Source organism: Aythya marila (assembly GCF_965140915.1).
Source record: "Aythya marila genome assembly, chromosome: 9".
In the NCBI taxonomy this organism is placed as follows: Eukaryota; Metazoa; Chordata; class Aves; order Anseriformes; family Anatidae; genus Aythya; species Aythya marila.
In genome coordinates, this window is record NC_139050.1 from 13,639,062 (window position 1) to 13,662,024 (window position 22,963).

At 36.6% G+C, this 22,963-nt stretch overlaps 1 protein-coding gene across 8 annotated transcripts in view; it reads right to left on the reverse strand.

Moving 5' to 3' along the window:
- DLG1 (discs large MAGUK scaffold protein 1) overlaps positions 1–22,963 on the reverse strand; it is a gene marked incomplete at its 5' end in the record, with an annotated part of 148,738 nt that overhangs the window by 23,988 nt on the left and 101,787 nt on the right. For all 8 annotated transcript variants that reach the window (XM_082766956.1, XM_082766955.1, XM_082766954.1 and 5 more), the window contains 4 exons: positions 4,973–5,087; positions 16,082–16,184; positions 17,345–17,501; positions 19,554–19,680. In XM_082766956.1, the coding sequence (XP_082623082.1) occupies positions 4,973–5,087; positions 16,082–16,184; positions 17,345–17,501; positions 19,554–19,680 (502 nt within the window). The remainder of the gene's footprint in view (positions 1–4,972; positions 5,088–16,081; positions 16,185–17,344; positions 17,502–19,553; positions 19,681–22,963) is intronic.

Sequence of the window (22,963 nt, forward strand, 5' to 3'; positions counted from 1 at the left end):
GGAGACTTTGATTATAGATTAACAATACCACGTATACATTTGTGTAGTGGAAGTTATAACAAAAAGAGAAATTTATTTTTAAATAAATTCATTATTTCTGATCAACCAGTACTTTGAACACTGTCCCACAACATTTATTCTACTTCTAAGTTTCATTTAATTTAAATGACAAGTCCTAAAAAAATATTTTAAAGAGAAAGCACCAAGTCCCTATTATTTTGCCCCGTATAAATTGGAAGCAAAACATCACTAAAATGGTAATTCGGTTCTTTCAGTTAGACAACTACAGGAACTGAAGGCAAGTTGCAAGTTTCATGAATATGTATGCTTCAAAGCCAAAAACTTAATGTCTGTGTTAATAGCACCAAAATTTCCATCATGTCTTTTACCTGGCTTTGCTCATTGCTTTCAGTATGATAGGCTGCTGATCAAGTTTTAGCGAAGCATTTCTTATTTTACGGTATTCTTGCTGAACAAAGCAATTGGGGAATTCCTGTGGCAGCAAAAGCATCCCTCTGTACTATTTTCTGAAACATGATTTAATCTTACCACATGGGAATGAAGGCTATCCTATAAAGGAGCTTATTTTTTTCTCCCTGAGTTTCTGGGAAAGCTGTTTAAAAACAGATGTTTGAAGTATCGGAACAACATAAAGATGACTAATTAAGCTTCTCCTGCAACTGAGTATAATTTTCAGGCCTGCTACTAACACCAATCTTATTTTTCAATGGACCTTATTAAAATTTCCTAATGATTTCCAAACTGTGAAGTTTCTTCCACTTGGAGTTGCAATCATTTTCAATCCAAAGAGAAATCAGCACCATTGTTTGAATTCATGATGCATCATGCTGGTTAGAAAAATGCACAGCAGTGAATGCCACTTTCAGGTCTGCATTCTACAGACATTGCACACTGGTACTTGCCATACAAGATTACATGAAGTATAGAACAAGTTTACTCCCTGGCAATATATTATCAAAGAAATCTGATGCCATCAAAGAATTTAACTTTTTTTATACATATTTTTTGAATTTAGGTATAGCTCAGATGTAAAAACAGACACATTGAGACAATCTCTCTCCTCTTAAAATAAAGATCAAAAGAAATATAAAGCAGCAATCAGAGAAGGACGTTAAATCAGTGCATCGTAATTAGTCAGGGGAGAAAGAAAGAATTAGATGTGCAAATTAAGGAGTTAGTTGCTGCCGAATCGCTATATTTATACTATCCTCCAAGGACTGTTTGTTATATTGCTATTTATCATATATTAAGATGCATGCAATTAAGAAAAATCTGCTATTTTGCTTCAAATTATATTTTCAGGCAAACACAATAGTCATTTCCTTAATATTTTATAACACCCCCAAAACGCTGTTTACAGGCAGACTATTTATAAAGAGATCATGTTTCAGTTATAGGGGGGCAAGAACGCATCTCATTTTGTTTGAGATTTTGTTACCATGATTTTGAGATATCACCACAGACCATTATTCTCAGAGTATTTTCTTTTATTTGTTTTCTACAACTGTGGTTGAATGCCCATAAACATTTTATGGTTGGCTTTACTATACAATGCAGCGTACATTATATAACTGGAATTCTAAAGGCACATCATCAACAACAACAAAAAAACTAATATTACAGAGATTTAGCTTCAGTTTGTAAACCTGTTTTTGAATTGGTACAGAATGATGATACCAAAGTGACTTATAATAAGGTATAAGTTGGATAGCCAACACGTTCTGGCAGTATCTAGCAATATGTTCAGAGTCTTAAAACTTAAAAGTCTTAAGACTCAAAGTCTTTAAAAAAAAACAGTGAGGTCAAAAATTACACTGGAAGCTAGAGTGAAAAAATGTGAACCCATCCTGCATGTGTACCCAAGTTGCCTACCAGTCTTTGGCATCTTTTGATGTGATGACAAGAATGGATCTCAAAAACCATAGCAGCACTCTCTGTAGAGGGCCGTGGGTGGAGAAGCACTTTTCATGAGGAATATTTGCATTTTAGATTTTTGTTCCAACTTACAACAAAGCTGATTAGTGAGTTTCAAAAACCTTTCTTGGAAATGGAATCACCAGTCTCCACGAGGCTTTTGCCAAGTCTGGAGAAGGCTGCATTTTCTGCAGCTGACAAAGTCAAAAGCACAACCTCAACCATTCACAGATAACTTCAAGGGAATAAGAGTTACATAAACTGCTTGTCAGAGGCTTAAAATACCAGACAAATGTGTGAACATCAATGTAAGTGGTTTAGAACCTATAGCTAGAGCTATAGGCTATAGCTAACCAAGCAAAACTTAAGATTGTTTAGGCTTAGCTACATGATGAGGGCTAAGGTGATAAATCCTGTGATTATGGATATGAAGATCTAACCACGATGTCCATATGTATATTCACCTATGGAAATAAGATGTGGCTAACTGATATCAAGCACTTATCATTAGTATTTTAGCATTTATCCTTGAAGATTTAAATTATGACCCCAAAAATATTTAAAGCAAACTACAAAAAACAAACAAACAAACAATGAAAAAACAGAAGCCAGATAAAGCTACCGAAGTAATAGGTCAAAACATACAGGCTACGTTACAGTTAATCTAAAAAGAAACCCTAGGTGAATAATTCATCGCATTTCTTTAAAAGCCTTCAGAAACAGACCACAAATGTCTGAGCCTTTTCTGAGCATGGATGCAATTATCCAGGTACTGGCCTTGCATAAGATTTCCTTTCCCAAAGCTTAATAGATACTGTGCCATGAACAAAACAGTATCTGTTTTGGGCATAGAATACTTGTGGATAACATAAATATAACTTCATGACATGAAGTCTGGCCTTCCTAGTCTCACTTCATTCAGTAGGTCTTCCGAATAGTTAGATTTCTAATCATGTTATTTCCCTCACCAGCTACCCATTTATTAATACTTTGGAAGGAAATAAGGAATAGAACAATTGGTAACAAATGCACAGTACACAAAGCTTGCCAAAGGGGAAACATCACTGATACTGTGCAGTCACAATCACTTCACAAACTAGAAAGATTCAAGGTAAAACTCCACAGCTATATAAATTCTAAATCTCAGCAGCCTTGCTACTCTGCCACTCACCCTTCCATCCACCAGGTATACTTCCTTGTACCAGCATGTGTGTTTATGTGGTCGTACAGCGTACTAGTGGGAGATGAATCATGTGAAATAGCCCATTTTTTTGTAGGTTAAAGTTAATTTTGCTATTTTAAGCAGCTTACGCTGGGCCTGCACAAACACAGAAGCAGGTCAAGAATGTGCATCTGTGAGAAAAATGGGGACATGGGAAACATAAAGGTGAAATCACAGAAATGTGGTGTAAGATTAACAAGAGTCACCATGTTAAGAACATCCTTAAAAAAATCCCCTTCTGCTGCATTAAAATCCCCCAGACTTCAATAAAATTAACTCCACTAACGTGGGGCAGCTTCTAGACGTTTCTTACAAAGGCCACGCCTGCAGCCTACCCCTCTACCAAACCCTTGCCATGGAAACCCAATATAACCTGTTGCACCGAATATTTACAGCGACCTTTAATTTTACATATATATATATATATATATATATATATATATATTTGAAGTCTGTTCTGCCAAAGAATGGAAATTTAAGATTAAGAAAATGTAGAACAGTAAAATAATAATAATAATCCACAAACCTAATGTTTGGAGCAGTGTTTCATTGCTTACAGTTCAGACTAAATTTTCACTAACATTTCTTTTGATGGCAATAGCAGTAAAAACAGATTCTAAGACTCCTCTCTCCTAAGCTGCACCCATTTCTGGAGGACACTTTATTTCTACAAGAGTACAGTGATCAGGGAACTACGTCAGATTAAATGCATTTAGTCTAGCTCATTTTTCTGATGTTTTGTTTGTTTTTTTTTTCCACTTTGTGGCCCTGTAAACAGATATCAAGCATAACTGGGAGATGGGAACTGTTTAAGGCTGATTTCTAAATGGGAGAAGACAACAGCACCTGAGCCTAGGATTTTAGCAGGTAAGCCCAGTGAGGTCCTACAACATTTTAAATCAAGTTTAAAGCAAGCACTGTCACTAGTGAAGTCTTAACCTGCTCTGCTAAAACGGTCTGGCCTCTTCCATGAGGCTACTGCTGGTCCTTGTTCAACTCGGAGATGAGTCAGTTCAGGGAACTCAAACATCAATTACTTTTTTAAAATGCAATCCTTTTATCCACATTCAACACCTGAAATGTTACACCTTTTCAGTACATAGCAACTGACAGAGGAGTAAGATTACATATTACATAAGCTGCATCTTGCCACAGTTTCCTGGGGAAACTACCTATTTTCTTAATTATTTCATGCTTTTATATTTTGTATTTCCCACTTCATTTAATCCACTTTTATGTTTAATTTTGTATGAATAAATTTATGAAGACTACTCAATTTATTCACTTTGGCCTATTTGGTGATCACTTGTTTACCACGGAAATTATTCTGTAACAGAATGCTATTCTGATTTCCTAATACAAGCTGAGAATATGACCGAAGCAAGCTGAAGAAAATAAGATGGCCACTTGCCAAAGCTTAAGTTGTGGGAGACTCTAAATTTAAACTCAAGAACTTAAAGGGGAGAATGAAGACTTGTGTCACAAAAACACAAACTGAGTTAAACAGGTTGCTAAATTGTTACTTAGACTTTAAAAGAATAAATGTTTTTACTGACTGGTCATCATCTCTGAGGGGCAGAACAAAAAGCAAGTAAAAGCACCACTCTTCCAAGTTCTCAGAGCTAATACTACTTTTTTTTCCAGCTGTATTACTTTAATCAAAATAAGTTAAACTTTCTTTTTAATATATTGCAATCATATAAATACCAAATTGGTAAGTTCAGTAACAAGTAAATTAACGTATAAAACACAGAAATACTAAGTCTACAGAAAAGCAGAAAATCACACTAGTAATATGGTGAAAAAGATTATTACCTGACATATAGGGATCTCTTCTGGCTAGTTCGCAATGATCCTGATCCTGAACTAATGCTACTGTTCATCATCTGTTCCCGTAAATCATGTATTTTAGCTTCAAAACGGCTGTATTCTGTAAGAAATGGAAGCACTGTTATTAATTTCCCCTATTCTCTGGGGATTAACTTACATAAATTTTCAAATCTCAGAAAATAAGCATCTGTTACAGCTATGTTAATGCAAGAAAACACCATCAAAAACCAATGTTTTTACTAAGCACTATGTTTTGTAATTAAAAGCTACATAAAGGTTTACATTTATCAAATGAAATAAAAATTGAAATAATCATGATGACACAAAGCAAATAAACAGAAGAAAACATCCATTATACTTAAAGATTTAATATAGTTTACAGCAACCAGTACGTTCCTAATTAAAACAAACAATTCTGCTAACAATCATTTTATAGTAATAAAAACACTGATATAAATTCTACCCAATGACCAAAATAAAACTTCATAACATACATCTGAAACACATATATTTATAAACAAAACTATATATCATAAGTGCTAAGATGTAGGAATTGCAAGTGTCTGAAAAGCTGGAATTGAACAGATGCTTTAATACTACTGGACTTAAATTAGACACAGAATTTAGCACTACAAGGTGGGGAACACACAAAGCATTTTCTGAATTAGCCAATGTTCCCATGGGAGCTCAAGAAAGGAAAAAAAAAATCCAGAATTCTGGCATGAATCTCGATCCACTTATAAACAGCATTAAGACATTCAAAGTCCCTCTATATAATTATGTACAATGTTAATCCTGGAAAAACGGATTGTGTTCTTAAGTAGCACTATGCACTAATAAAACTAAGCTAAATGCATATAATTTATCTATGAAGGCAGACAGTAAAATAGGAACTGCTTCTTCAGGACAAACAAATCCTGAAGCAAGGTACTTACGCGTTGTCAGCATAAAATATGAACTCAAAACAAGTTTTTCCTTCAGTTGAACAGTTTGGACTCCAGGATCAACAGATCCACGGCTAAAACCTTTCTAGTTAAAGGAAACGCGCTACAGCCACCACCTTCGCCCGCCCACGTGATGCAAGATTACAACGAGTCAACACTGGGAGAGCCAGGGTGTGTGCAGCCAGCAGCTGCTGAACTGCCTCATTTGTGCTCTTCTCCCTAGCTGCACCCTCATTCCCTGGGGGCATCAAATTTACTCAAGACACACACGACTGATAATGAGAGCTCAAAAAATGCAAAAAATCTTGAGGAAATCTCTCAACTGCAGTTCCTTCAACTTAAGTCATCTTAAATGCCACGAACAATTTATCATTTTGCATTCTGTAGGAATTTATCCCTGCACACTCATCAGATAATGAGCGCCAAGATTTACAGATTAACTAAGAGAAGAAGAAGAAAATTAAGTTAGAGAAGAACATTGTGAACCATTTTCTGGTATACCAGTTCATTCATCCAGGTAACTATAAAACTTATATTCTAGCAATAGCAACCAGAATTAGCCCTGTGCAGATTACAGACAGTAAGAACAGACTCTTGAATAATCCTGACTCCTGTCCTTTAAAGCCCAAAGCTAGTAGCTTTTTTTAATAGCATCCCGATTTTTGAAACAGCATCTAGTGCCTTTGTATAAACAAAGCCCAGATCAAAGAACTTACCAGCCCTAACCGAACTAAAGACATTGTGTGACAAGAAACAAAAACATTATGTCCACCCTACTGATGTTATTATTAATTGCAAAAGAATTCAAGATGACTGGATGGCTACCCAAGAGGAATGTGACAAAACGACAATTTTTAGAAAGCAACATCCCTTAGGGGAAGGACCCAGACACAGAGAGAGAATGGCCCGCTCCTGCTGTGCCAGTGCCGCAGTGCATGGCCGTGGTAAGGCACCTCGGTTTGCTGTGCTTTCCCCCTGCCTCACTGCTGCTGGCCTTATCTGTTTAGACTGTAAAATCTGAGACAGTCTCTTTTTGTGAGGAATAATCTAAATAAGATTTCAGACAGTAGCCACATATCTTCAGTTCATTTATATGAATGTACAGGTTCGTATTAAACTCCTGTTTAACAGGTGCTGTCTCCCTTTCACAGCTGAAAATTGTGTAACTGACTGCAGTGCGAACAGACTCCTTTTACAGGAACAGCTAGGGAACGAGCTCTTTGCTTATCAGGAGACAGATACCAAAATTCACACATTTGTTCACACAGGAACAAAACTGAGACAAGCCAATTTTATTTTTTTTCACACAATTCGAGGCATTGAAGATACGGGAGGGCAGGCAAAAAAAAAAAAAAAAAAAAATCCTTCTTTTCGTTAGTCTGTCTCCCCACACAAGATGGAACATTTCAGACAGCCACAAAGCCAAGTCACAAAAAAAGGGAAAATGTGGTGCTCGTCCTTGTGATGAGACTGAAGGCTGCCTAGATAAGATTTTCTGATGTCCTAAAGAATCACTTAAGTACGCTGTGAATAGATTTTTCGTTGTTGTTTTTAACCTGTCAATTCACTGAAAATTAATTCAAACCACTGCATTGCAAAGGAAGCATAACCCTTTAAACACACTGCTCTTTATTGACTAAAACATAGCTTGCCCTCCAAATTATTTAGTTGCTCCAGGTAAAACACCAGATAAATTAATAGGGCAGAACATACTTAAAGTTAACAACTCCATACTCCTAGGACAGCTTGCATCAAAGTAAAAAAAAATCTTTCATTCAGCAGCAGATATTCTCCTCAATTTCTTGCATGTTCACCTACGCACGTTTCTGCACTTGTCCTTATATTAACTTTGTTGTTCTTACTGATCACAAAAGAACACATAATCCATGGGACTATCACAGAGCTCATTTTGGAGAGTGCAGCTAGCCAGATGGTTTGCGCTTTACTCTGGTACTCAGCAGAGCAGAATTTAATTCACTGCAGGGCCTTTTGTTCCTCTGATGCTGGCCATGGCACTGCATTTTCCTCCTGGTTTTTCCAGATCCCCATTAGGAAAACCATACTAATTCTGTAAAGGCTCTTAAGCAGCACGTATCACAGCAATTGTGAATGTGTTCCAATGTGCAGTAAGTGACACTGCTAACAACTGGCAACATCCATCCCTCTTTCCCTGTCCTCTCTAAGGGGGATATAGATACTTCTACATCTGTAGAGACGCTTGTTTTAAATGAATACAGTTCTGTCTGATGAAGCAGTCACTGTCAGAAAGGTGTGTCTTGAACCTGGGACCAAAGGAAGCTGGGTGTAGAAAAGTTCTTTGTCTCCTGTGAAAATTCATTTCAGTCCTAGGCTGGCCACCAAGGAAGCTCTATCATGTGTATGCAACTGAATTTGCAATTGTTTTAAAAAACAAATAAATACATTACACTTGTGAAGTGATCTTTTGAGTCTTTTACACCTGGTTCTTCATGAAAGATTAAATCTCTAAACTTCAAACACACTAAAAGAAGGGTAGCAGGGATTTCTGACACATGAGATTATTTTTTTTTACCCTTCATGAAAGGAAAGTAAGCATGGAAATGATACATAATCCAAGCATCGTCTGATGCTGCAGCCAGTTCAGTACTGAAAATACCTGCAGTTACTTGCAATATCTGCTAGGAAAAAAAAAATCAATTTTTTTTTAAATTGTCACCTTTCAACTGCTGAAAAAAATCTCCACCCATATAACATATTTAAGACAGTTAGAAGGGGAGGCTATTCTCTACTATTGCTTAATTCTGCTTTATCTTATTTATTATCTGCAGGTTGCTGCACTTGCAGTTTTCTACAATAATCTAACCTTACTCATCAAAACTGCTGGGAAATAAGTGCTGAATACGTGACAGGGACATCTGTAGGACTAAGGAGGAGAACAATTTCTACAGAGAGGCTCTGGCTACACCAATAAAGCTAAAAACAAAAACAAAACTAAACAAAACAAATATGCAATGGGACCGAGAAGGGTCTGCATTGCATATTTTGTGAAAACTTAAACGCTGTGCAGATGGAATCTGTTGTGTTCTTTTTATAGGGCAAGCTAAGAATTTGTGCTCCTCTTACAGAAGGCTTCAGGGGATAAGATACCTCAAATAAAATCTTGAGCTTGGAACTGAAAAGTAGACAGGATTCTGTTCTTTCAACTCCTGCAAAGTTTGATATTAAATACAGTGATACTGAAACTAATGCCAGTGACAGAAAATAAGACAACAGCAAAATGGCTGATAGCCACAGAAAATCAGTATCAGTTTGGTACCAAAAGGATCTGCACCCTGTTGAGAACTGGATAACATTGTCCTGGCTTTGTTCAAACTGGGGATGATAAAGCGAAGTGTGAGGTCTGCTAATCTGTCCAGGAGAGGTTATGTCTCTAACTCCGTGATTGGAAGAGTTGGATATCAACTGTCCTTAGCACCTTTGATCTCTTAGGAAAGAGAGGATAACTGATGCCATCTCCATAGAAAAGTAATCCCAGGACAGCAGTCAGAAGACTGGCCCCAGTTGCTCCGTCTTACATGCCCTGTAAGAAGGGAATATCAATAACCAACAGCTGGTATTCCACATACAGGAATTTGTATGTGAGATGTGCATGTATCAACTGTGATATATACAAAATATAATTTTGTTTCATTAATAAAGGAACAGAAAACCACCTAAGTGCTTGTTGTTTGTTTGTTTGTTTTTTGATCAATCCCTGAAGTAATACATTACTATTTATTAAACAAAAAATATGCAAACCAATTGCAGAGAAGTAATATCACATTTACACTAATGAAACACTTCATATAATGGGTATACCAGACATAGATGATTTATTAAGAAACTCCTTAGCTAAAAAACATAAAAGCAAAAGTACTAGATGAAACCAAAAGGATCATCTTGACTCAGCAATTGTGTCTCTTACTGACCAAGCACAAATATGTAGGGCTTATGAGAACAAGGTAAGAAGAGTGATACCTTGCCCTCAAGAGTACGAAATCCTGGAAGATTCCTCTGGTCTCCAGCCCCCAAAGATATTTTGCCTAGAAAACTGCAACATTTTCGACATCAACTTTTACTTTTTAAAAAATCAAAACTTCAGATAAAAGGTCTGAGCAGTCTGACTCTCCTGGACAGCCCATCTGGTGAACAAGACAACAGGGATAAACAGATAGATGGTGAATAACTATACAGGCAGGGGTACAGGGTGGTGGTGGTGGCGGCAAAGAGGCTACAGGGACAATTAATTTGGTCTGCAACACACATTCTAGCAAAGAGGAATGAAAGTACAGACTACTAAAGGGGGTGGAAGATTCCATAAATAGCACAGAAGGAAAAGCAATTCTTGAAAGCATGGATGTGTGTAGAGGGAACAGATGGTAGCACAGCACTGAGAAGTATAGATTCCTACATATACTGAACCCATTAAGAACTGAAAAAAGTTCACTTTAATTAAAAAAAGTATGCCCCTTGCATTTCGCTTACCATCTGTCTGCGGAAAGCCCTCCTTTAGTGGGCCCCATCGGATCTGTCAAGGCAGGAATCTGCTGAGAATTTTGTATCTTTTTTTTCTTCTGCACTCTCAGAATACTCATAATTTTCCTTTATCACTGCCTACAAACACACTGAGAAATGGAGCCTGACAGTAAGTTAGGACAGCCATCACACTGACCTTGTACTGACCTATTTGTTTTCAATTCTAAGTTTTTGAGGCAGGACTGGCACAGCACACAGTGGAGTGAAGTTATATTTTTGATCTCTAGTAATGAACTATCATCATCTCTTGATTATCTACACTGGTATTCAGTAAACTCATAGATAGTATTCATGTTTTGCCTATCTGTTCTTGTTACAGACTGTAGTAAGAATGACAATTAGTAGAAGAAGCTATGGAGTATACCTATTTACTTCAACTACTCAAAAATATTTGTGAAGAAGTTGCATATTAAAATACACAGACATTAAAAACATCATAAATCATTTTGGGAGAGATGATATTATGCAGCAATGCTAGTTTTTTTTACATTAACTTGAATCGAGAGAGGTCACACTGCATTGCAAGTGCTATTGGTGGCTTTCATACACTCTGGAGCCTGAGGAGCTTGAACCTCATTAATGGAAGTCTAGGCCACTGAATTTCAAAACAGACAACTAAATACCAATGCATCTTTTTAAAGAACTCTTTCCACAGAACCTGCACAACTCGGAATGTCAATGCCACTGCTTAAGTCAATTTACCAAAAATGTTGAAGGTTTAACACACATTTACAACTTGTAGAAGGATGAACTGTTCTTTAAGAAAGACTAACAATTTTATTTACTGTATTAAAGAGCAGAAGTGAAGTTTTAAAGGATTAAAACATAAGTAAGCCGCTTTAGAGTGTTACCTATCACGACTATTTATAGCAGAAACCTCCTTCTAATCTTAATGCGACAGATTTTAAAGGTACTTTAATTGACTAATCTGGATTACTCAAATCAGTAAAACCGTGTACAAAACAAATGGCAAGAAATGGACTGGATGACTAGAGATCACATACCCCAAAACAGGGTAAAATATTAATTTTTTATTTTAAAATATTTTTTTTTCAGTTTGTGGAACTGGGACATGATGATCTTTTAAACCATCTTTGGTTACAACAATTCATATTACTCCACCAAAAAGTGAGTAAAGCTCATCCTCTTGATATGCAACAAATATTGAAAATTAAGCTTTGCAAAAGCATAATTGGTTTTATACAACTTCAGGTGGACTTTTATAAATAGAGTACTTGTATTTCAAGACAAATGTTCAGAAAAATCCTTAGCTTACACAAAGTGCTACCTTTTCCCTGAAATTCATTATTCTATTTTAAATGCCACTAGAAAACAGTGCATAGATGAAGCGTCAGAAACAGAAAAATCGGCTCAATCCTGTGCATTGAAAGGTAAGCTCCAAAGCATTCTTTTTTCTTTTGACTCATTTGCTTTACAGACACAAGAGAATAAAAAAATATTAAGTTTTCATAGTTGATTCTTTAGTAGATTTATACATTCTTTCAAAACAAAAAGACATGAAAATCCACCTTAAAAATGGCTAACAAGGTATCAGGAGCTTGGATCCAAATAAGGAATCTTAAATACATTTTGCAATGGTCCACAAAGAATCGTTTCTATTTCCTTTAATAAAATTAAAGGAAGATGTGTGTATTAGCAACTGGTGTCTTATACGTTTCCAGAATGGCAGAATCTAACCTTCCAGAAATTCTGAATTTTCATGTAACCCTGTATTATTATGCTATCCTCAAAACACATGAGTGTTTCAGATGACCTTATAACTTGATTGTACATAACAACAGAAGTGGAGCTGTCCACGTGAAACGCAACAAAGAGGAAAAACAGAGCCCTCCAAAGGCCGTACATCTCTGGACAGTCCTATACTCCCCCCTTGCTGCTCCTCTCCTCACTACATTCCCTTCAAGCACTCAGATGCGCGTGTTCTTTTATCACTGCTACGTAGCATGATTGTAATAGTGATCATCTCTGAATTGACACACATAAGCGATATACATAAATCTAAATGACTTAGAGCTTCCTCTAAATACCACGTTTTTTATTTGCCATCCTACCTCTGTGGAAAACACAAAGAAGCTACAGAAAGAGGGAGAAGGCATTGTGGCACTGAGGTCTCTCTACAGAGCTAGGGGACAACAGCAAAATGTAATGGCTCAGAAACCTCTACAAACGAGAAGGGCTCATCAAAAGACTTTTGTGTATTGGAGCAATGTCACATTCTTTGAAACTGTTACAGGTTCACTTCCAGTGGAACTCACAGCCACCTTATCCTACCCCAAGTCCAGTAACCAGCATTTGCTAAACTGTTGCTAACTGGATTTGAAGAGTCTGGGCAATGGATACTTCAACCCTTTTGATGGTAGGGGTTTATTCATTTATTTATTACAAACAGCCTACTTGGGCTTTTCTATGGGAGAACTGTTTGCAAAGGGTTTTTGTTTGTTTGTTTTTATTTCCCTCCCACAGAAACCAGAGCAGAAAATCAAGAGGGGTATTTCTGGCAGAGCTAATGTTGCAGGATGTTACAACATGAATTAGCATTTCCCACCACATCTGTGAACACACAAACTGTCACATACAGTTACAGGGAATGAAGTGAGCTGGTCCCAAGTGTCTTCCAAATGCTCCTATCATACTGAATCTATTTACCCAGTTATAATGAGCACTGATGGATGTCTAGAATCTCCTTGATCTGCCCTAGCTGTCAGCATCTTTTATTGAACTCCTGCTGCAATCAAATATAAATAACACACATGCAATGCAAGCAGTTATAGCTGATGTGCTTCATCTTTATGACGACATTTGAGAAACACCCATGATGAACAATAAGTTTATGAACTATTCAAATTAATGCTTTTTAACCTTATCTTGAATGACATAATCAAAGATTGGAGCTATACAAATATCATTTTCCAACTCAACTGAATCTAGTAAGGAAAAAGGAGATTATTAGCAGCTATAATTTAGGAAATCTGAAGATTCTCAGAAAACGTCAGTATTTTTAACAAATACACAGTATGGCCAGGATTATATTCTCTACTTAGAAAGCCAAATCTGAACCAGGCTGCTTTCCTATGATAATAAATTAATATAAATCTTTAAGGAAATACTCTCTTCACTGATCCCTACGCTATAAACAGTGAGTATCTGATTCAAATTATTTCCTACATCAGACCTGAAAGAAGCTGACAGCTAGAGTTTCATTCAATCTCTTTCTGCAAGTCAGAAAAAAGCAGAGATGCCAAAGCCAGGTATTAGTAGCTAGAGCTCTCCGACGTAGGTTGGCTGTGTGTCAATTCAGTTTGCTTCCAAACTACAATGGATCACAGTCTCCTAGATACACTTTTCTTTTGTGGTGTACTTCAAAAGGTTAAGGTAAAACCTAACATGCTTCCATCATCTTCACTCCAAATGTAAACTTTAAGTACTATTTCAAAGAGAAAGACAGGCATATGAACCAAACAACTTAAAAAAAATAAATATCTTTCTTTGAATGTCAGATACCTGTCTACAATCTAAGATGCTTCAAGAAACCTCTCTTGCATCCATCCTCTCAAATGGGCCCTATAATTCTGAGAACTCCACACTCAATGCAGCTCACCTGCATGCAGTGTTATTGTGAATGCTTCAGTAATCATGAAGAAGTAAGTACAGCTCTAGGTTTGAAGCCTGCAAGTGACAGTTGTTGAAAAATTTCTAAGAAAGGCAAGCGTATGTTGCTTTAGGCAAACCTCTGTGCAATGACTCAAAATTCCATCAGTCAAGCACCTCAAAACATGTTTCAAGAAAATGAATTATCTTCTTGGACATGCAGTAATGAAGAAATCTGTTAGTTTTTTTTTTCTTTTCTTTTCTTTTCTTTTTTTTTTTTTTTCCAGTGCTGAAAGAGCAGGATCCATCCAAAATGCTTAGTTCTTCCTTACAAAAAGAGCTCCAACTTTCAGAGTACGAGAAGGTCCAATGCTTTTATAAACATGAGTACCAGAGAAAGAACTGTAAAACTGCTTCTTCTAAATTAAGTCTGGATACCTTTTTTGGCAAGAAAGAAAACGTGTTTGTCTCTTGGGGTATGTTCTACAAGAGAAACATTTGTCCTGCTACTAGGAACTACATCTCAAAACATCTTTCTGGCAGAAGAAACAGTGACCAGAAACACCCTCTTTGTAAAAAACAAACAAACAAAGAAGCCAGATTCTCAAAAGGTTGACCCATGGGCAAATAAAAACCACAAGCTTTATTTCTTAAAAAGATGAGAGATTCCTATGCTTGGAGCAAGAAAGTGTAACAATTTGACTCACCTGTGAGAACACTAAAAAATTAATAAAGGATAGGCCAAATGTTTATCAACAGAAGTATTTGAAAATTATGACACAAAGCCTAAGCAAATACTCTAGAACAAATGCTGATCATACTATTCAGTCCTGGAACAGAACAATCTACAGATTCAATACGTGAACAGGATGCACATCCTTGCAAGACAATACAGGCATTGACCATATGGGCTGGCTGCAGGGATCTGACCATGAAGCAGACACAAACAAAACAGTTGGCCTTATTACTGAGAGTTCCTGGGTTGGCTGAGATATGATATGATGTTGATGCAGGTGGTGGTGAGGGAGATGTGGAAAACTAACACTTCAAAGACTCGGTGAGGACTGGATACGAGAAACGTGATGGAAGAAGAGAGAAAAATGAAGAGAAGAGTGCCGCAATCAGCTACCTAACAATTTCTGATGAAGGTAGCAGCCCTGCTCAATGTCCAGTCCTGATAAACACAATTACCCCTTCCCAGGACTGTTAAGGAAAAGGTTTATGCAGACAAAGTCACTGCAAACAAGATTTAGTGGTATGTTATCCAAATTAGTAAAATTGTAGAAAGCTGTTGATCATCATAGTTCACAATGAGACGACAAGAACATCCTGTTACATGTATAACAACAATAAACAATGTCACAGACTCAAGGTATGTGTAACATTTTAGACTATTGAATTTTTAAAGTATCAAATAGGCAAAGACATTCAAAGCTTGCTATAGAGATACAAGAGGACAAATATGTGCATTGGGATGAGGCAATATTATTTGGTTTCTGAAGAACCCACAAGGATGGTTATTAATCATCCACTGCAGTCTAATCTAGATCAGAAGAAACTGCTGGATAAATAGAAATACCAGCGTAGTATGAAACAGAGGAATGAAAACCTGATTTCTTCAGGTCATCTTAATCAACACAGAGAAGGAATAAGCAATAACATTGTATTTCTATTAAGTTCTGGATTTATTAGCTTAACCTTCATGTTCTGACAGCGTTAACATTTAAACATTAAAAACATTAAAAATCAAAATTCTGAACATGATCTGAGCAAGTAACATACCAAACTGAGGCACCAATGCTTGCACATATTCCACTGTGACCGCTTGCAATTATCCTAACAGGTATGTGTCAACATCTATTACATTACTTGTTTCTCTTCGGCTCAAAAAAGGGGGTTAGGCATGAATGGGATGGAAAGACACTTTAAATTATCTGTGTTTCAAATTATAGAAATGAAACTTGAATATGTACGGCAACTGTCTTACCTTCTGGACGGTACTGAGCTACAATAGTTACTGCTTGGCCTGCATTCTTCAGGGCTGCTGCTGCTTGTTCATGGGTTGCTGCCTTCAGGTCTACTCCATTTACCTACAAATAATACAAAAAATCCTCTTTATCAAAATAAATTTTGATAAATTATCGTTACATTATCGTTACATATGATACATTACATACGTTACATACATTATCGTTACAGAAGATAGACTAATGAAAATTAACTGGATACAAACTAGTTTCCATGTCCTCTGAGATTTCCCCGTTTCCTATGAGCTAGTTAATACAAACAAGGATTATTTGTCTTTAGACAATGAATCCTCTGTCACAAATACCCATCTGCTAAGAAATGCTTAAATAATTACAGTATAGCACTTCATGAATTTATATTCCCTAGGTTAATTCTCTTGATTAAGATCTTTTTCTTTCATATTAGGGACATGCATTAAATGCTGCTTTCTGTGGTGGTTCACCTCACCCTTCTACAAGAGGCCTTGAGGTACCTTGTTAGCCAAAGCGTGCCTACAGATGACTGTGTTTAACATTCAGTGATGGACCTAACCCTCTGTGAAATTGCCTAGTTGTTTTCAATATGGCAGTTTTAAAAATAGTGTCAGGAAAGAAATATTTGAAGCAGACATGTCTCCAACAGCATTTTCACTGTTGTTACAAACTAAAATAAAGATGTGCTTTATTACCAGCATTTAATAATGGCAGAGACATTTTTTCTTCTTTAATAGCTACCAAATCACAATGTAATAGTCCTAAGAAATTGTTGTTCATAACTTAAGTCATTTCAAGAAGAAACACACAATCTTCAGTAGTAATACAGAAAAAGCCCTCAGATAGCTATGAGATGGATGTGTGTAAGACTAATGGGAAGTTTAGCAGTTATTCCAGGAAACGAAGCACCAATTTTCAGACACTACTGTCAAGCACGTCCATCTCATTAGAAGGCTTATTTCTGAAGCCAACATTCTTTCACCTTAGACAATGTCTTACAACTTTTCACTCTGAAAAAAAAAAAATTCTCTGGGATCGGAAAGTGTCATCAGATTCAAGAGAAATGGAGGCAGAATTAATTCCTCAAAGATACTTGGGAAATATACTGGCAACTGTTTAATTGTCTCAAAGTTAGTTTAGTTACCTAATGATATTCTTTGCATTTAAATCCTATTATCTGGCATTAGTATCAAAAGAATGGAAAACTTATTTAAGCAACAGCAACAAAAAAAAGAAGCAAGGATTCCTACAGAAATGATACGATCGCCTTTCCTAAGCTCGCCACTCAGGTCTGCTGGCCCTCCTGCAAGGATGAAAGAGATGAAGATTCCTTCTCCATCTTCTCCCCCAACAATGTTGAAACCAAGACCCGTTGATCCTCGATGCAGGATGACCTTCCTAGGCTCCCTGAATGAAAGAAAAGAATGTCAAATCTTGGTTAAAAGTCATGAATAAAAGTAAAATAAACGATTAGAAAAGCTAAGTCTTCTTACAGAAGTATTGAAAATTCAGATATCAAAAATAACACTTTTAAGGTTACAGTGTTCTTCCCCCAAATGCTTAGATTTTCAAATAGCTTCTAGTATTTCCATATTTTAAATTTTGCAACAAAAAATTCTCCCTCTTGTCAGGTTAACTGAACGTGCCATTAGTATGTATTCCAAATTCCTATTATGCTACAAGCCTGCTCAGCACTACATGTCTTTATTTAAGACTTCCCATATTATTCAAGAGCCTCAATATAGCTGACAGACTTATTCCATCTAATGGTAATAAGGAGTAACAAAATAGTATTTTCCTTCTCTGAAACTTCAAGAACAAATTCTAATGGAAATGCTAATAATGAAAAATATGTCCTTGCTGCTCTGATTTCACTCCAGTTGGTCAAGCAATAAACATAGCAAAGACAAGTTCAAGAATTATACACAAACCCTTTCAAAAAAAAAATCTGAATTTATGTCATTCTTAAATACATTTGTAATTTACTTGCGGCAACTGCAACTTAGAAAGTTAAATGCAAACCAAGTTGTTCCATTCCTGGCTTCCTGGCTCAGATGAGGAACCAAAAAAAGAAATGTTGATCAAGTTAAAAGGATGAATTCATTAGATATGGCCAGCCAACTTCTAGTGCAGAAACCTTCCCTCCAAAAATCTGCTATTTTACTCAATAGAAGAAAAGTACAGATGATTTCAGAAACAGAAAACTTCTAATAATAAAACAGAACAACTATGCACTGCATTTAAAAAATCACTAGAGAGCACTAAAGAACAATTAATGGACATTAAGTATTTGGAGACATTCATTATTAATTTATAGGACAAACTAAGATGCTGCATTTTTCCAAAACATATGAAAAGATGATGTATTCTGATCTTTAGAATTGCTCCACTTCTGCACTAGCTTTTAGATTAATTTAGCATCAAATTCCTAAATTTCACCCCCCTCCCCCATCAGCTCTTAGATTCATCTTTTCCAAGTGCTAATTTATCACAAGTATATGACATGAAAACCTAGGTGCTCTGGATCATTATACCACGTTACTAAACATGCTGCAGTTAGAGAACAAATACATGGTATATTATTCAAAATGTCTAAGACTCTTTTAGTGATGGAAGGAGCAATAGAAAGGAAGGTAACTTCAAGTAAAACACCTAAAGCCTTCTTTGAATAGCGCTCACATTTCAAAAGAAGTATAAAAACTTCACTTTACAGTAATTTTAACAAAAAGCTATACATACATGAGGTCAGCGATGCTGTCAGCAAGACAGAATTACTTTGGCTTAGATGCCCACCTAACTGTAAATTAAAAATAACTGTGAAGATATATCTGAGGCTCTCCCACCTTCCAATAAACTAAAATTAATTCTCCAACTTCTTATGGCTCTGATGTTTCAATCTGGGCAGACCCTGCTTCAGCAACTGAGTTGAATGATCTGTATCAGATGGTAGTGTGACACAGAATTCAGCAACAACATACTGGAACTGCAGTGTAACATCCCCATACTTGCAGATCAGAAAGGTAACAAAATGAGAGGCACTTCATTTTATCAGTGATGATGAACAGAAGACTACCGCAATCTTCTACTGAATCACTGAAGGAAGGAATAGTTGTTAATGGGAAAGGGTGAAAATTTCTCTAGCCATTCTGGATTTACTAATCCATCTTAACAAGTATCTCCTTGTCTATGGAGAAAAGAAACTACCATCCTAAAACATTCAGTCAACTCATGAAGCATTTTGGCAGGGCATTCTGATTTTAATACTATCCCAAGATATCATGTTTATCTTTTAATATATATCTATATATACATATAATTTGCTCCTTACAGCAGTATTTACAAGTGCTAAGAAAGTAAAGATATGCATCTATTTTTTGAAATATCTTCAAAAGTATTTTGCCCACCAACTTATCTCATGAGCTTCCCTGGTTAACTAATGTAGCCTTAGTTATTCGTTACCTGGTAATCTCATCATCTCCAAGCATTCCCTTGGGAATTGGTGAGTAACGCCCTGGTGATGCTGGGGGAAGGGACTGTCCCAAGTAGGCAGATGGAGTGATATGGTTGTCCACTGGTTGAGAATAAGCTTCAAAGAATGAAAAAAAAATGGTAAGACAATAATGAAAAAGAACAGCTGAAAGTCTTAAAGTATTCTATGGAGTGACTTCTTCTAAAAAACAACAACAAAAAAATAAGACAACGTTACACTATTTCAAAAGTGTCAAGATGCCTACCTCTGTCTTTTAATGCTCTGATACAGAGCATCCTAGAATCTCTAGAATACTCTAGGCCATTCTGATGATCAGGTCTGAACAGGGAGGGGTGTTACATTTCTTATACACTGAACACAATCATCTAAATAAAAGCGTAAGTGCTGGTAGAAATGCTAGTATATGCTACGCCAACAGCACACACTAAGAAACAACGGTGGAATTATTCTACCTCCCATTCATCAAGGTAAGAGGCATCAATTTACTGACAGGGATAAACAAAATTGGAGAGGAAAAAAAAGTAATTGTACTGCAAGGATCAGCTGCCTTAGTCACAGATGCTCTGATTAAAAACAGAAAGGAGTAATATAAGAATTTAGTCTAACCTCTTACGTAACTGGCCATGAATCCTGTGAAGTCCTGTGCATGAAGTGCTTATGTTTTAGCTGTATGACAACAGGCATACTAGAAAAATTTTGCACAACCATTTCAATTGATGGAAAATTACAGCAATGCCAGGAAAGTTGTCCCAATAAGTAATTTAAAGGGTACGTTATATTTCCAAGTTAGGAAACTTGGAAATATAATGAATTTTTAGTGTTCATTCAATAGGCATCATCACACCACTGTCTCCTATTACAAAGCACATTTTACAACTAAAAATCTTTTTCCTGGTGTGAGTGCTTCAAGCTCTGAGGTTTGAACACAGGGGTTGGGGACACTTTATAGATGCATAATAATCAAGGTGCCATACTCTCTTCACTGTTAATGGCTTGCAGTGTCTGACCTTTGAGGATTTCCAGCAAAACCACACATTCAACAGAACAAACATGAGACAGATTGCTCTGAAGAAATGACCTGTATTTTCTCCTTTTTCTTTTTTCCTTATAAGACACTGGCAGAATATTTGGGTCATATGCAAACTTCATCAGGAGTATTCTTATATGAGATACTTGCTACATAGCCAGATTTCAAACCACTCGGTCCATTCTGGATTGATTCTGTGTTAGTCTAGCTTCTTAGCAAAACTGTGAGTTCCCAGTGAGTTCCACATACGGAGAACCGCATCGCACCACACCAACACTCTGCTACCCTGACCAATGGTTTGGTTCCGAGGTGCTCAGCCAGACAGGGAACCACCTTACAGACCTTAATGCTCAGCATATAGAACAACAGCTATCACATCAGATTGCTTCTTGTTCTTTTAAAAGCTCTGTCACAGTAGGGGAGTTTTCTAGAATGCATTTCAAATAGCACTGAAATCCACTATAACAGCTTACGAAGTTTATCAGCTAGTGCTTTTGAAGTAATTAAGCGTGCTTTTCAGACACACCAACCCTCACTGGGCTACATGCTTGAGACTGGGATTGAGCAGAATTTTTAGATATCACAGCTCCAGATTCACCAGTGGTTTCAGTAAAATGCAGAATCTGAGTGCAAAAGGTCTGTTCCCTTCCACCCACCAGCCAAATGGAGCTTCCTCAAGTCAGCTTCATGGGGTCTACAGCAGAGAGAGAATGCTGTTTTTGCTAAAACTGTATAATCAAATGCATTCACTGTTGAGAACTCCCAGATAATTTGGAGTTATTCAAAATGAACGATGCCTAAAAGCCATCTTCCCATTTTACCAAGTTAATCTACATTTGCTTTTAATAAATAAGGGGCAGCTAAAATGATGCATATGTTACAGGAAGTAATTACATTGTTCATTACAAACCTTCTGTTCATCGACTTTCAGTGCTTTTCATTTGTTTTTAAAATTCTTAGAGCTTTTAACTGCACCACATTCAGAAACATACAGACCACCTAATACTACCACTTATTTTCAAAATCTTGTACCCTTTTACCATGCGACTAGAACTCAGCCACCAGGCCATATAACAGTTAATTATTTCAGACCTGCAGGCTATTCCACATCAGCACTGGCTACGTCCTTTAACAAAATCCTACGTGCACTACATGCTTGAAAAAGTCAGGTCCTTTTTAAAAGTGCTGTGGAAGCCAACCTAACAAGGCACAAAAGCCTCTCTGTGAGTTCCTGGAACAACAACAAAAAAAAGCACCTGTAGCTTTGCACAAACTGTTTTAGCAAGGTATTATACCTGAAGAACATTCACAAAGATTATGATAGAGATAAAAGGGAAGCCATCACTTTCTGAATTCCAAATCAGGCCTAAAATTCTATTTCCAAGTAAATATTATTACTGAATTAGCTGATAATGGAATTGGGTTTTGGATGCACAGAAAACTACATGCATTAAATTAAGTTGTTTTTGACAGGAAAAGTCACAGACTCTTAAGGAGAAATTCCATTTCCAAATCGACCCCCCCAACACTTTGACATTACAGTGCTCTGCACAGAAGGAAAATGGAAAATTTTCCTATTATCTGCAAACTGAAGACACCAATCACAAGTACGATCTCTAAAATGGGAAATAAAATTAAAACTTCATTGTAATTTACTGTTATTACATATTCTCCTCTTCCCGTATGTATGCCATTTAAGCAAGGTTAAGGCATTTATGTTTCCAGTGAGGAAATAGATTCCTCCCTACCTTTCACTATTCTATTTCTCAGTGCATGATGGAAATACTGTACCAAATGCGTGTGCACACACAAAGGACAAATAATTTAATATTTACTAGGAGTCAAAACTGCATCATCAACATCTTCAAAGGAGGCCTATACACAGTCATCTTTGTCTCAGACAAAGCATAGGCACTTGTCTGACTGATATCCTACAAATATGCACACTGAAGTTAAATTTGGTGGTTTTAAATAGCTAGTTCTAGACCTTCTTAATAATATTTTGCATTTATACCAACATGTTACGTGACATGTCTTCTAGGATCCACTTAATCATCGACAGTTACACTCAGATTACCGAGGTAATTTACATTCCCTACTGAGCATAGCTTACTACAGAAACCTGTTAGTTATGATTACCGAACACACAAGGCAGTTTAGATGTCAATGTTAGTAGCCAGATGGATGGCATTGGTCCACAGGTCCAGACCACCTAGAGTGCTGTTGTTCTTCTGTACATAGTTTTTTTGTTGAATTTCCATGTTTCCTATACTGGAATTTCTCATCTTTCTGTCTCTGAGACTGGATGTTAGATAGAGAACAGTACAGAAATGGCAAAGTGCCCAGAAATAA